At 48.5% G+C, this 15,252-nt stretch overlaps 2 protein-coding genes across 4 annotated transcripts in view; both read left to right on the top strand.

Annotated features, from left to right (window-relative positions):
- The window catches only part of ppp2r3a (protein phosphatase 2, regulatory subunit B'', alpha), a 34,755-nt gene extending 25,478 nt beyond the window's left edge, over window positions 1–9,277 (top strand). Inside the window, exons 1-12 of one of the 3 annotated variants that reach the window (XM_057058875.1) lie at window positions 1,286–2,896; window positions 3,626–3,910; window positions 4,019–4,122; window positions 4,203–4,305; window positions 4,765–4,839; window positions 5,740–5,983; window positions 6,254–6,302; window positions 6,397–6,486; window positions 6,569–6,744; window positions 6,839–6,957; window positions 7,092–7,198; window positions 7,282–9,277. In XM_057058875.1, coding sequence (XP_056914855.1) covers window positions 2,765–2,896; window positions 3,626–3,910; window positions 4,019–4,122; window positions 4,203–4,305; window positions 4,765–4,839; window positions 5,740–5,983; window positions 6,254–6,302; window positions 6,397–6,486; window positions 6,569–6,744; window positions 6,839–6,957; window positions 7,092–7,198; window positions 7,282–7,378 — 1,581 coding nt within the window. In that variant the 5' untranslated portion in view covers window positions 1,286–2,764 and the 3' untranslated portion in view covers window positions 7,379–9,277. Of the gene's footprint in view, window positions 1–1,285; window positions 2,897–3,625; window positions 3,911–4,018; window positions 4,123–4,202; window positions 4,306–4,764; window positions 4,840–5,739; window positions 5,984–6,253; window positions 6,303–6,396; window positions 6,487–6,568; window positions 6,745–6,838; window positions 6,958–7,091; window positions 7,203–7,281 lie in introns of those variants that run through there. The other 2 variants (XM_057058873.1, XM_057058874.1) reach the window with 2 other exon arrangements.
- Window positions 9,278–13,528: 4,251 nt separating this feature from the next.
- The window catches only part of fndc3ba (fibronectin type III domain containing 3Ba), a 61,994-nt gene continuing 60,270 nt past the window's right edge, over window positions 13,529–15,252 (top strand). Inside the window, exon 1 of the mRNA XM_057011565.1 lies at window positions 13,529–13,651. The gene's annotated coding sequence lies outside the window, so the exon portion shown is untranslated. The remainder of the gene's footprint in view (window positions 13,652–15,252) is intronic.

Genomic DNA, 15,252 nt, shown 5'->3' with positions numbered 1-15,252 from the left:
TTTTATCACTGATCTTTGAAATTAGGGTGTGTTTTGTGCATGTTGATATGCACGTGCCTCCTTCTCCATGAGCGGAAGCGTGAATAAAGCCATGGGAGCTGCATTTCCTGCTGCTGGCGCGATAACCCTGGGAAGTCTGCAGCTACTACTCAATCCAGGGAAAGGGTTGTCGCCATGGAGATGGCATTTGGCAGGCAGAGTCTGAAGCGTGTGTACCGGATAGGAGGGAGGGTCGCCTGTTTTAACTTCAGTTTCACTGCTCTGTAGTCAACCTATCGGTGCAGAAAATTAGTTTTATCCCTCATAAGTCCTGGCTTGTTCGTCAATAAATGCAAAATTAAAATGTTAATTTACTGAGTGCATTGCACCAAAGCAGGGAAGTTTATGACTTGATTCCATGACAGCCATTTCACACCAAAAGGCAAGTAGCAGTCAACATATGGAGGGATTTTATTTATTTATTTGAACTGTGGGAGGAAATGAAAATAAAAAAATGATGAGAGAACAAAACACTGCAATGCCTGGAAACATACATGAATCACAGCTGTTAAAAATGACAAATATCGGTATTTCAGCCGTCAATCTCCAGTAGATTTGATGGTAAAGGTACCGTAACAGTTCTGCCATCTGGTTCCGTGACTGAAATTTCCATCTCAAAGCCTGTGTGATTTGCATACGTGTATGTGAGTGTGTGTGTGTGTGTGTTGGGGAGGAGCGCCTTCGAGTGAAGTCTGCCCAGAGCTTGGAGCAGAAATAAACCTGAAACAGGTTGTTATATTTAAACAGATACATTTACAAGCAGCAGAAAGACGCGTTTGCTCAGCAGACATGTGCGTGTGTGTTTAGGAAGTCGTATTGTTCACAGTAGTTACCTTCACTGCAAGAAACACCTGTTAACTCACTCACACACACATAAGACACATGTGTCGGTGCATCTGTGCAGCAGGACATGTGTGCACATTCAGTGTGGACGCAACAGTTGGTGGATGTCCACCACTTGCTGGACAGCTGACCTTCTGCTTCGGTGCACATGTCTGATGCATGCAGCGGAGGCTGGTAACTCACCTGTCACTGCGGCCATGGAGTTGGATTTGGTTTGTTTAGTGGGTGGAGGGAAGCGTTTGTAGTCCTCCAGACCAAGAGAACATATAGAACAGCAGAGAACAGAGCCTTTTGTAATCAGAGAAAGAGGGATGGGATGGATCCCGAGCTGTTTCTTTATTATTCATTATTGGAGGCGATTCTTACTGTGCACTGTTTCCTCCTGCAGCACAGAGGTGAGAAGTCATCATGTGACCTTGCAGAGGGACCTTGAGTGGCGCTTAGGCGAAAGGTGACTCATATTTCAGGAAAAAGAGTGTTGTGAGCGGCGGAGCAGCAACTGTCTTAGATGAATACAACTTAGAGTTTCTAAATCCTCCCTCGTCAGGGGTCACTAAATCTGCAGAACCCATTATAGCGCGAGCAGGCAGAAGACTCTCCATCTGCTGTGAACTCAACCTCAGTGGAAACCTGTTTAGTGCGCAGAGGCATTGTGAGGAATCAATAGTTTCTCTTTATTTCACAGTTAGTGGCGGCCATTGATGTAACAGCATGTTTGAACAGTACACGATGGGCTTTTGTTGTTGCGTCGAGCAGGTTTTAGCTGGACAGGTTTAAAAATAGGTCCCTGCAGGCTTGAGTGTGGAGTGTATTACTGGGTAAAGAGTAAAGGGTGTGGAGGCTGGAGATGTAGGAGAGGCCTGAAAATCTTGGAAGAAAAGTCAAGTTTGAATGACTTTTTCGCTTGTTCTCACTCCTGAGAGGGTGTAAGGACAGAGAGAACCACCATCCACAAACTTTTATTTTATTTCCCTTCAAACGTCAGAGTGTCTGTGTCATCCCAAGAGTGAATTAAATGCTGGCAATTGTGAGTTTCAGCTCCGACTCCGTGTGCGCTTGTGCTTTTTGAAGTCCGAGCGAGATTTAATGCCTCTTTAAGTCTCGAGCACGACCTGCGAAATAACCTCGTGTCAACAGATGAAACAACAGGTGGTTCGGCTGCTGATTCATCACCCCCTTCCCGGATCGCTCCCCGGGAAATATTTGGGCTCGCTTGTTCTTTGCGCTCATGTTGAATTAGCGTTTTCGGCTCCGCCTCTGATTTGGGGTTCAACTCCGGGTTCACACTGGCAAGCTTTAATTAGACACGGGGGCCTTACGGGGCTTCAGATCCCGCAAAACACAGATATGCAACGTGGCCGAACAGCCTTTTACACCCGCCCCCCCACCCCAGCCCCAGTGCTCGGGACAGCCGGTTTGGTCCGAGAGAGAGAGAGAACGTGCGTGTGTTACCATAGTCCGGCATGGCTCATGTTTCCCAGTGCAGTTTGTCAGAGCTGAACTGGCAGCAGGCACCAGTGAGACCACACCGAATGCATACATCCAGGACGGACGGCAGGACGACGCAGGTCTTTCTACCCGGCCGGGGACGCCCCGGTTCAAAGCTGCAGGTGTGGGTGCCATGAGTTTGCCTTGGGGCCTTTACGGTACTGCTGGAGCATCAGGGAGCATCTCTCTGCTCGGTCACTGTGCTGGGTTGCTGCTTTGGGGGGACACCAGTGGAACCAGGAGAAGAGGAATCTGCCACTGTCAGGACAACTGAAGCTACACACAGGATTTTGTAGGCGCGTTTGAGCGGACGGTGAATAGTTCACTTGTTCGGTGACAGAAGGCTGCGCCGCTGGCCCCGTCCTATCAGGGGTTGTGTGTCTCAGCCCCCGCCATGATGATCAAAGAGACGTCACTGCGAGGGGATCCCGACCTGAGAGGGGAGCTGGCCTTCCTGGCCAGGGGGTGTGACTTTGTGCTCCCCTCACGTTTCAAGAAGAGACTCAAGTCCTTCCAACAGCAACAGGTCAGTCCGTGCAAGGAGCCGGAAGAACCAGGTCCAAGTCTGGACGTGCATGAATACTCCTTACCATTTCATTTATTCTAAACATACAGCTGATCCGCCGTGTCCTTATACCAGAGAATGACATGCCGGGGACGGCAGGCTATTCTGAAACACTTACCAGCTGGTTATTAATAGGGCGAGGGGCCGTAGGAAGAGAGTGATAGAATGATCTCGGTGAAGGAGAGGGGGTGGGGAGACACCACAGCTGTCCTGCTCAGTACACCCTCAATGAACGCCCTGAAGACGGCACGCCAAATACACCGGCCTCCACCGAGCTACTGCTCCGAGTACCTTGGACTTAAGTCCAGTGCATGATCTCATCATCTGACCTTTTGATTTCTATGAATACATCAATCCAACGTTCACAAGATATAAATATATGTATTAATACAACCTGCTAAGAAGTGCTTTTTTTGGTCTCACTGGTGTCAAATTTAACCATTTATGTGATTGATTGAAATTCCTGCCCTCCTATAATCACACATTTACTTGCTGACTGCTGCAGTGGTTCTACCTACCTTTTGCCACCAGTCATTTCGAAAATGAGTCATTTACGGTTGGCGCGATGTAGCAATGTGGCGACTGTCACATGAGCGGCGCTAAGCTGGACTGGATAAACCTGTGTAACTATACACATCAGGTAACCCTGCTCACCCGTTCCCGCACATCACACCTCTTCTCTCTTTTCAGGTCCAGTCCAAACCGGAAAAGAAACCCGGCACGCCTCCACCGGCCCCTGCGCCGGCCACAGCCTCGCCCGCCCCCACGCCCCGCTCCCCCAGCCCTCCCCCGGCTCCAGTCATAGTCACCCCTCCTCCGCCTGCCATCAACATTCCCAGGTTCTACTACCCTCGCGGGCTCCCTGCCACTGGTCCAGTCGCCAACCACGATGCCGCCATCGCTGCCATCGAGACAGCCTTCAACGAGTTTGAGGAGGAGAAGGCCGACATATATGAGATGGGCAAGATTGCCAAGGTCGGCAGCTCTTTAACTTGAAGCTACAGTCTTTATGCTGCTGTCTCAGCTCAACAGTACCGGATGGATTTCAAGGTTAATTAAGGTGTTGCCTGTGTTTTTCTTCAGGCCTGCGGGTGTCCGGTTTACTGGAAGGCCCCCATGTTTTACTCAGCAGGGGGCGAGAGGACAGGATTTGTCTCCGTTCACTCTTTTGTTGCGACCTGGAGGAAGTAAGCTAGACCACCTCGTCCATCTGGGTTATAGTAATAGGAAGCTGTGAGTCTGATGGGCTCCCGCCTCTCTCCTGCAGGTTGCTGCACAGTTGCCACGATGATTCATCAAGGTTTATTTACCTCCTCGCAAAACCCGGCTGCAGCTACCTGGAACAGGAAGACCTTATTCCTCTGCTGCAGGTGGCGCTTCCCAACAATCACCCGTTGTTGATTCAGTTTTTATTACTTATAAAGACGTGCGTTTACTGCGTGTGATAACTACTAGCATTTCAGTGTTTCTGCTCACATATTTACCTGGATCCCCCTTTATGCTAATGCCATGCTCCATCATGTTTTTAAGATGGCTCGTTAAGGATAAATAGACTTAAACACATCCGTAAGTGACTGTTAGGACGTTTCTCAAAACAGCCACCACAGCTTCTGTGACTCCTGGTTGACACATGGCTGCCTTAATTTCTTTTTCAGAGCTTCTATGACGGTGAAAGTTTTTTTCATCAGTTTTGGGTTCAGTGTTGTTTTTTTCCTGACGGTTTCATTGAACTCAGGTTCTGACGACCACTTCTGCCAAAGTTCCTCTGTGTTTTCCACAAACATCTTGCGGTGTTTTATTTTTGTCACTTCCTGTTTGTGCCCGTTTAGGACATAGTGGATACACATCCGGGTCTCACGTTTCTGAAGGATGCGCCGGAGTTCCATTCCCGCTACATCACCACGGTAAATGCCACAGGAAACCTGTTGATATTTGTGGCTTAAGCCTTCCAACAATCTCTTTACTGTTCAATCTTTTGGGGTCTTTTGCGTATTTAGTTGAAAGGGGGCCTTTTATTGTTTATTTTATACATTCGTATTATCTACAGATGTGAGAGACCACAGTGATAAAACCACCGTCGCGACTTTGAAATCCTGAATCCTTTCATATCCTGATGAAGGCTCCTCTGAGCAGAAAAAGTGATTAAGCTTTTTCAAACATCAGATTCCTCAGATCCTCAGGTGAAACTTCACAGGTTCCGACAAATAATAGCCGTGGCTTCTCAGAAGCCTGTTTTTCCCAGAAGGCCTTGCGCTCTAATCGCAGATACACACTTCTGTGTTTTTATTAGCTTTAGCAGCATCACTCGCGCTGCTGTGTGGCTGCCTGTGGTCACATGAGTGCCCGGAGAGCACATGTGTTTTTTATCCAGAGCTGTGCCTGCACAGAGGCCTCCACTCTGGTTCACCGGGGTGCTGCGACATCATGGAAACGTCCCCCTCACTATCCCGCAGCAGCAGAGGCATCCTGACCCCACACATGCCCATATAAAGACATTTCCTTCAGCTCCGGTCAGCCGATGGCTACCGTGTGAGGCCACAGTAGCCATGGGAACTCTGCATGCCAGGAAATGCTCAGCTACGCTCTTTAAGTGCAATGTTTCCGTGCCAGGTCGCGCCGAGCTAATATTTGGAATGAAGACAAAATATCAGGAGTAGTGGAAACACATCCAACTAGCAAGTTTAGAATGTCAGGAAAGAGTGAGAACTGTGTCTGAGGGCAGCCTTTCGGGATTGGAATTCTATTTCTGCTCTGTTTAGTTTGCTGCACGTGGTCTTCCTCTCAATAGCGTGTGATTGTTCCAGGTGATCCAGCGGATATTCTACGTGGTGAATCGTTCCTGGACGGGTCGCATCACCATGATGGAGCTGCGCCGCAGCAACTTCCTGCAGACCTTGGCCCTGCTGGAAGAAGAGGACGACATCAACCAGATCACCGACTACTTCTCCTACGAGCACTTCTACGTCATCTACTGCAAGTTCTGGGAGCTGGACACCGACCATGACCTTTACATCGACCCCAAAGACCTGTCCAGATACAACGACCACGGTGAATCCTTAAAACGCCGAGGAGGAAAGAATGCAGTCTTCGGGCTACACAGATGTGTTATGATGTGTAAATCTATCGCTTCTCAATTGGAGTGATGTCCACAGAGGTTGAAATATGAAATGTTTGTGGACATTTTGAAGAAATCTGCTTCCATTTTGCCAAACTTTGATTCAGTCCTTGTGCACAGAGGTGCACACACTGGTTTGTTGCAGTGCCCATTTGTTTTTGCATCTCTCAACTAAATATATTCCTCCCTCTCTGCCCCGACAGCCTCCTCAAACAGAATCATTGAAAGATTGTTCTCAGGGGCTGTTACTCGGTAAGTGGGAACACACATAAACAAAGCCAGGAGCTGATGACTTCACCATAACACCGGTGGGGAAGATGAATACCTATTTATCTTTGGTTTCTAGGGGCAACGCAGTGCAGAGGGAAGGCAGGATGAGCTACGCTGAGTTCGTCTGGTTCCTCATATCTGAAGAAGACAAGAAAAACCCCACCAGGTGAGGGATGCTGGAGGCAGATGTGAAGCAGCGGTTTAAGCAGCGCGCCTTGTAAATGTGACCAGATTCTCCGTTTCTCCAGCATCGAGTACTGGTTCCGCTGCATGGACACCGATGGCGACGGCGTCTTATCCATGTACGAGCTGGAGTATTTCTACGAGGAGCAGTGTGAGAGGATGGAGAGGATGGGCATCGAACCCCTGCCCTTCCAGGATCTGCTCTGCCAGATGTTGGACTTGGTCAAACCAGAGAGCCAAGGTTAGTGTCAGCGCAGAACTCCTCAACACCTTTTCACTGTCCTTCCTGTCCTGTCTGGATGTAGTCTACAGGCACTGGTCTGCTCTCCCCCCAGGTAAGATAACGCTCGGCGACTTGAAGCGCTGCCGGATGGCTCACATATTCTTCGACACCTTTTTCAACCTGGAGAAATACCTGGACCACGAGCAGCGAGACCCATTTGCTGTGCAAAAGGTGGGACTACCCCCCTCCCTCACATGGATTATCTCACTGGTTTACAGTCTAAAACCATTTAAAGGCACAATAGCATTGGCCCATCTTCATCTATAGAGGTATTTCTGTAATACTTGGTGTTTCTGCTCGTCCAGGACATTGACAGTGAAGGTCCAGAGCCATCAGACTGGGATAAATATGCTTCAGAAGAGTATGAGATATTGGTGGCAGAAGAGACTGCAAATGAGCAGCTGCACGAGGGGTAAGACCGAGTCGTTCCTGCCGATGCGCCTCATCAGTTATCAGCAACCTTCTGTGTATCTAAGAGCTAAACTGTCCTCACAGGTCATTTGATGATGACTATGAATCCGAGGAGCTGCAAATGCCCGGAGAGATTGCCAGTAAAATGGACAAACTTGTCATATCCGACCTGACGGCATAAACCTGCCACCCTGGAGGTCCTCTCTCCTTCTCTGGAACTGACTTATTTAAAAAACAAGGATGTGAGGATAAAGAAATTGTCCTTCAAAGACTGCGGAGGCTCCTCTGAAGTGGTTTGTTGGGTTTTGTGTGTGTGAGACCAAGAATCGACACTCCTCCTTGTCTGGTGCAATAAAGCGCTCAGAGAAAAGAGTCTCCACCTCCAGCTCTTCAGAGAACAAAGAGAACAAAGGGAGGGGGGGCATATGAAAGATAAGCTCTTAAAGGACAGTGATGTAATGACTCTTGTAAATTCTCTACTGACAATCATGCCACAAGACAATCACCTGATATCTCGCTGCCACTGTGTTCACGGCTGACCGTCAGTCAGAACCGGCCTCTCACTGTGCGCGAAACAGCACCTCTCTGTGGTGAGGTGGCGGAACTGCATGCCATCTCCTGTATCATGGCGGGCCAACTTTTCCAGGAGGTTTTTCTAGGTCAGTGCTCCACCTCCGCTGCTCTATTTAAAGTCCAGCAGTATCAGCGCTCCACCTCAGGACTCCCTTTTGAAAACATTTTTACACTCTGGAAGCACTAATGGATGAATAATCCCATCACTGCCATGTGTCTCCTCTGTCAGTAAACGCAGGAAAACTGGTTGACCGCTCCGTCAAACTCTCTGGTAGAGTTGCCCACGCATATCTGCAGGTCACACGTGTAATTATGCAACAGCTATGCACCACTGTGAGCTCGTTTCCAGCGTTTTCTTTTCCTCGCCATGCCAGAGTCCCTTTGAAATATTTCGACCTGTTTTTGTCACTGGTGCAGCCACCCTTCCAGAGTCGTGCCAGCTCTCTCTGAGGCATTCTTCCTGTGGGGCGGGCGCCAAACACACCACTGACAATGCATCAAAAGGGCCGCTTTTTGGCCTCGGCTGGACAGAAAACGCCCCAACTCCGGTGTCGCGTCGTAAGGCTCTTTCTCCATGCCAGGCTTTTCTGGAATAGGTAATGTGAGATTATTCCACTGGATTTTAGCTGACTCAGCATTGGGAAAATATGAACCACCCTCTATCGAAGAAGGCGTATATTTTTGGATAAAGTAAACCTTTAAATTAATGACAGAGCTGCACTCTGGCGGGGAAACGCGCAGGGTTGCATCCCGGCCTCCCTGTAATAGCCGGTTGAGCTCGTGTGTGTGTGTGTGTGAGCGTGCTTGTAAATCATGGGCAAGGCCGTGTTTTAGGAAGCGCGTGATGCAGCACTCTCAGCTCTGGGCCCTTATAGGCGTTGCCACGGGAACATTGTCTGTATTTATCAACTGTAACTTGCTTTACGGAACATATGCAGCAGGCTCTAGTCGCCACCCCACAAGGACGGGGACTTTCAGCTCTGCAGCCACTGTAAATGTGCCCGACTGTATTTAAGTGTATTATTGAACGAACAGTAAAAACAAGGTTTTTAATGCTTTTTTTTTCCTCTGTATTTGCTGCGCCACTGTGTGGCTCGGGACGGGTGGGGTAAATTATGTCAGTTGTGTGCATTTTTCATGCATGGTGGAGTTGACTGGGAGAACCTCTGGAGAGCATGAGATGAATCCCATCCGGCGAGGAACAAGGCCGCTGTCCCGTCTGCGAAGGAACGGACGCTGGAGGAGACGCCGGCTCATCGGGTTGGTGTTCCTGCAGAACTGTGGACGGGAACGGAACATCATCTCTGGTGACTCTGCCTGTCACACCATGCAGGACTGTTATTGAGAGACAAGACTTTTGCTTTGAAACTTGATGCAACCTTCAAATCATGACAGTTAATCTGTTGGCTTTTCTCTGTTCGCTCTCTTTTTCCTTTCTTTTCCTCCTTCTTTCTTTCCCTTTGCCTGAGGTTTCAAAGTTTAAATAAATATATTTCAAGATTGCTAATTGAAGATTCTGTGAGGGTTCTTGAGGTGAGGATATGTTCACTGAATGGGTGATTAGGGCACTTTTCATAAGGACTTGATGAGTTATCACTGACCAAGAGAACCTCTGAATCAGTCCAGTTAGAGACGTCATCAATGTCCTCATTAGCAGACCGATCATCAGGTAACATTGATGTAGACAAGAACAGATTTTTCCAGCGAGCTTTTTTTTAGCTTACATCATTTAGCTTTAATGCCCATAAAGCTGCGATTTTACCTAATGGTTAAAATAATCAAGTCAAAGGGGGAAAAAAGTCCTTCTTGTCCAGATTTCCACTTTCTCTCGCCTTGAATAAAATGATTGTGTTGTGAATTCTCTTTTCGCATCGTTCCTCCGGGGTGTGATTCATGGTAAACCAAGCACGACTGCAAACAAAGCGCTTCTGAAGGGGATTTATTGTTCCAATTGTCCTGGGAATGGTGTAATGGCTGGCATTTCACTGCGTTGTGATTTTGTACATGAGCGCTGTGTTTTTCCGTGGAAGGTCGGAGCCGTTCGGTCATTGTTTGAGATGGCGCTTTGCTGCTGGATGACAAATGCTGGGGATGAGGCAACCAGATTGCTGGCCCACCTCCCCTGAATTAAACGCATTCCACTGTCATGAGCGCCAAACCAACACCAGACCAACAGAAGATGATCTGTGGGCTAGAACAAATGACAAAACTGGTAGAGCAGCCATGATCCAGACCGGAAAACTCCAGAAACGATCAAGGGGGATCATTTGGTTATATTACAGGGAGGAGGGTGTGTGGGCACCGAGGGTCAGGAATCAGGCCGAGCACATACCTGTGATACCAGAGACATACGCTTTGGATAAATCTGTGGGGGAAAAATCCCTAAAAGAATGACGAACTGGAAGCCATTCTCATTATTGGAGACGTGCAAAGGACAGCAATGGCTCTTCAAACAGGCGTCCTCGAAGATGACAAACGCGGGCATGCTAGCGGTGTCGCGCTAGAAATGCCACGAGGCCTTTTCCCACAGTCTTCAGTCTAAAACAGACTCCGTGTTCTTTTAGAATCAGCGACTCTCAGCTCCATTATCAGAATCCTGGGTAGCGTTTGTGTACAGTAGCAGCTGTTATGCTAATACCCAGCTAAGCTTGAGCAAATGTTCCAGTGTATTTGCTCACAGGCATGTGTAGATTATAAGCATGTAATCATAGTTTCCGAGTTTATATCAGTTAATAAAGTGTAGCTTTCACGGTGACCCACTGAGACAGTCAGAGCCAATCATGATCACCAGGGGGCGCTAAACACGAAAATACCTTGCTTGAGCAAACGGCAGCATTTTGCAACTTAAAGCCACATTTTTATTTATTTATTTATTTTTAAAATTTTGTTTTTCTCCTGTACTGAGCATAAATGATCATTTAGGTTTAAATACAGTCTGTTGCATTCTGAAAATTGCAGCGACTTCTCTGCATTTTGAAACCTTGCATCATGAGCATTCTTGCCAATGGGTATGAAGTCTATAGCAGATTACACTAAAATATACCTCAAACGACAGTTGGGTGAGAGATTCCTGACAGAACTGTGTAAATGAGGGAACGGGCGACAATAACATATTGAACCAGCTGTCAGAGCTGAAGCTGTCAACAGATAGAGCATCTAAAACCACCCCCCAACTCTCCAAACTTGATATAAGTGGCTCAAACCTTTCCCATAATGGGACACTGGACTTAAAACATGTAATAAATGACAGAGTGATGCGTAATAACATGACTTGGCATTTTTGAGCGGAAATGTCCCTCTTAGACCTGCAGACAGACAGGTTTTATTATAAATGATGACGGGATCTCTGTTAGAGGATCAGCCAATGTCTTTCTTTCCTGTTGCAGACACACACACACACACACACACACACACACACACACACACACACACACACACACACACACACACACACACACACACAAAGGAGACATGTCTGCACTTGTTGGTGTGCTGAAGGTTTTGGTTTGCTTCCTTTGAACTTGTGATGAGCTAAATTCCACAAAGTCTCACACACACACACACACACACACACACACACACGCACACACACACACACACACACACTCTCACACAATCGATCTCAGCCTCCTCTTGCTGCCAGACGCCCATTATCATCTGTCACCTGGTGCCGTGAACTCGTACCCACGGATCACGCTCGTGCAGACACACCCTCGTGCACGCGTGCAGACCAACGTCATAATTAACCTCTCAAATCCCACATAGGAGCTGGCAGCATTCCAGAAGCTTCTGCTGCCGCTTTCCCCGCTCCGCTTTCTCCGTCCTGCAGGAAGATGGAGTCGATACCATCCGATGGCTGCATACTTCAAAGACCTGTGTCGAACAGAGTGTGTGTGATTACAGGGAGGGCTCGCTTTAAAGGGCCTCAAAGTGGAAAAATCCAAGAGCAGGATGGAGAGAGAGGGAGAGCGAAAGCAGCTGGGCTGGTGGTAAACATCTGCTGGAGGTCTGGCCCTGACGTTCAGGGGGAAATAGCTGCTTCGCTGCTCCAGGATCTGCTCCCTCCCGTCTCATCCAGGCTTCTCCATGGAGATAATCTAATGCGGGCCGCTACCAGGGGCCAGATCCACTTTGGCTTTGTTAACCCGCTCGTCGGAATAAATGGACAAATCACATGTTTCCCCTCTCATGAGCAAACATCCACGCGGTGTCAAGTTACAAGCTGTTGCGCAACAATCAGTCCTCCCTCATTAATGCAGATTTGGTGGATGTCAGTACCGGAGCCTGATGGAGCGCTGCTGGAAACCAAGCTCGTACCACATCTGCATCGGCCCCGGATGATCCAGAAATAATCTCTGATCGCCAGGTCTTCATTACCATTGTTATTATTCTCCTGACCTGCCAGCTAACCTCAGCGGAAAATTTGCATCGAGCTGACGCTGCTGAGTGCATCAAGGTCCAGCAGAAATGGCAACGAAAAAGGAAGGAAACGCACAGAAATGTATGTCTGTGTGTGTGAACTAGAGATAGAGGAAGTTTGAAAACAAACACTCTCGGGACTGTAGCTCGTTACCGGGTCCAGTTCTGGGAAAGTTGTGGGAACCTGTAAAATCTGTGCAGATGTGGTTGTTTTTGCAAGCGCGCCTCTGATATGAATTATGAATCTGGCAGTGTCCTCCCGTCCTGTGATCCTGACACCTCCTCGCCAGCATCACCCGTGTCTTAAAGGCGGGCGCTGACACGCCTGAATAATTCCCCCCACACTTTAAAACCCCTCTGTGTTTAACTGTAGCCCTGCAGCCCGCTCAGGGACGGCCGCTGACGCCAACGCGTCCTCCCCACGTGTGTCACATCTGGGCCCTGATTTCTGGGAGGGAAAAAACCAAGCCTGTAGCCACCGTGACCTTTGAACCCGTCAGCTGATGGATGCTGGGTTCCTGGGACTTTGCCCCGCTGTCTCAGGCTACCCCTGGGATGCAGCGTTGACCCCCCTCAAATGGGTTATTCAACACAACCGTGCATTATAAAGCTCTGTGGTGCCGCTTGAAAGGTTCTGCGTGACCAGTGGGTCCGCAGTGACAGGTCAGATGGCTTGATATAAAGAGGGGGCATGTCATAATGAAAGATAAATACAAACCAGCCCAGACTGGCCCCAGCCTGCTTTTATTTGTTAGTGCTCACCCACCCTTCTGGGCTCAACTCAACCCCTCAGGACAGCAATTCTTTAGGCCAGAACAATATGTCATACATGAATCTATGGTCCGTTTTACAGCAGCGTTTGGGGAGGAATACAGTTAAAGCCCCGTTTGGAATGTCCATGTAAAGCTTTTTTGGGTCCTTATTTAGCTTTTCTGCCCCCGGGCATCAAGGGCCCCTTATTTTCTATTTGTGTCTTATCAGGTTTTGTATTTTATAATATATTTTACCGGACTTTTTATCTTACCTCTTCTACTGTTTCGCTTCAGCACTTTGGCCAGCTGCAGCTGTTTTTAAGGGTTTTTAGAAATGATGTTTGAGTTATATTGAGTTAAAAACTCAGGCAGCAGTTGGTAAATACGGTACTCTGACTGCTAAATGTACCAATTATTTGTTGCTGTATGTGAATGAAACAAATGACGCGTGATGAAACATTCGTGTCTTCAATGAAAATTAAAGATAATTCCGTTTCAAAGGGGGGGAACTTTTGTTTTGGAATTCCCGTTGCGCGCAGCGTGCGTTACGGTAAAGTGGGCGGGCTTTGACCCACATGTGCGTTGCGCTTTGATTGACATGGCGGAGTCTCGCAGTACGCGTCGCGCCGTGCCAGTAGACAGTCGGGACAGAGCCTGGGAATAAAAAACGCGCAGCCCCGTCTTATTCAAGACCATTTTATTGCAGCGAGGTGAGTTCTTTTACACTTCTCTACCGGTACGAGCCCCTTTCTTGCCACCAAGAAGGCGGCTGGAATCGGACGGAGGCGACACTCGAAAACTTTTAGAAGTGCGTGTCTGTGCGTGAGCTTGGAGAAGCCGAGCGCTGACGCCGGCAGTCTGGGCCACTTGGCCAGCGCAAAGGAAAAAGGAAAACTGCTTCACAGAGGAGGAGGAGGAGGAGGGGGGGTAGAGAACCGAAACTTTAAAGAAAAATACATTTTATTGTTTGGAAAGTACAAAGGAATTCCGCGTTGGCTCTTTGCGCTTCTTAGCGGGGCGAATGCGCGTCTTTTTGGGAGTGCGGGTTCCCGGTGCTTGTGCTTTAGGGAAAGAATGCGTGTTTTCTTTTTCGTCTCTCAGGACTTCGGATGGAGTGAGTGCGCAACAGGAGAGGAAATCTTTCTTCTCCGGCTCACTTCTGTGGAGGACGAAACGCGGCGGCTGCGTTGCGGCCGCGCAGACGTTGGTCCGGGATGTAGTTGCTAGAAAGAAAAGGAGGTGGGGGAAATCAGGAAATAGACACTTTTTATTGCTGGAAAATAACTTGGAGTGGAAGATGCTGAGGCAGTCGGATTTGACAAGGCGGTTGCGAAATGGTTGAATTGACTCTATTTGGAGTTCTGGGAGTTTCGACGCGGCGCGACTTTGTGCGCAATAGAGAGCAAATGTAAGAAAAGTGAGGTTTGGAGAAGACAAAACTCAACTCCAGCAGATCCTAGCATTCCTTCCAGCCAGTCTCTCTCTCTCCCCCCCCCCCCCCCCTCTCTGAATCGACTACGTGTCTGTGTTTGTGCAGCAAAGACAAATCTCTCGGCCGCCTCTGATGCAGACGTGGAAATCAAACATTGGTCTCCTGCTCAAGGCGAACGGTTATCAGCCTTCCACGTCCTCATTCGAGACAAAATACCGAATCTAGGCATTCTGGGACCAGCGTGATTGGCCCCCGTCTGTCCGGCAGATGTGCTCGAAATTGGGGAGGGAAAAAAAAACAAAACAAACAAATTAAAAAATTGGAGATGCCAAAAAATAAATAAAAGGAAAGAGGAGGTTGTTGAATTAAGGGTGGTGGGGGTGGTGGGGGGCTCTGGCTCTGCAGTGCTCTGGATCCAGTGGGCACGTTGGAGAATATAGACACACACGCTGACTTTTTTTTTTCATGGGGGAGAAGGAGAAATCCGATCCCAAATACGTGACGTCAGATGAAATTCCTTTGGTGGAAGCTGATGTGGCCGTGTGTATTTCCCTGATATTTCGGCGTCCATCTTTTAACAGAGGGTCCATTTTTCTGTGCGCTTGGCCGAACACCCACCTTTTGAAACTGTCCAAGGGCCCCATGGTGGCGCGTCCCGAGCCCGCTCAGATTGTGCTTACTTAACCCTTCTCTCCAGCTTTCCCGGGTTTGCTGCTGACATTGTTTCTCATCCTGCATCTCAACGTGTGAAAGGAGGTCCGAGGGGGCTGTGCTGCGGGGGTGTGTGGGGGTGTGTTGTCGTTTTTTTACAATGATGAGGCGCAGATGGGTCATGGGAATAAAGGATCTCCGCCGGTGGGTTTGAGGACCTGTGTAGCA

The sequence above is a fragment of the Takifugu flavidus genome, chromosome 16 (genome assembly GCF_003711565.1).
Source record: "Takifugu flavidus isolate HTHZ2018 chromosome 16, ASM371156v2, whole genome shotgun sequence".
In the NCBI taxonomy this organism is placed as follows: Eukaryota; Metazoa; Chordata; class Actinopteri; order Tetraodontiformes; family Tetraodontidae; genus Takifugu; species Takifugu flavidus.
This window is presented reverse-complemented; position numbering and strand designations above follow the sequence as displayed.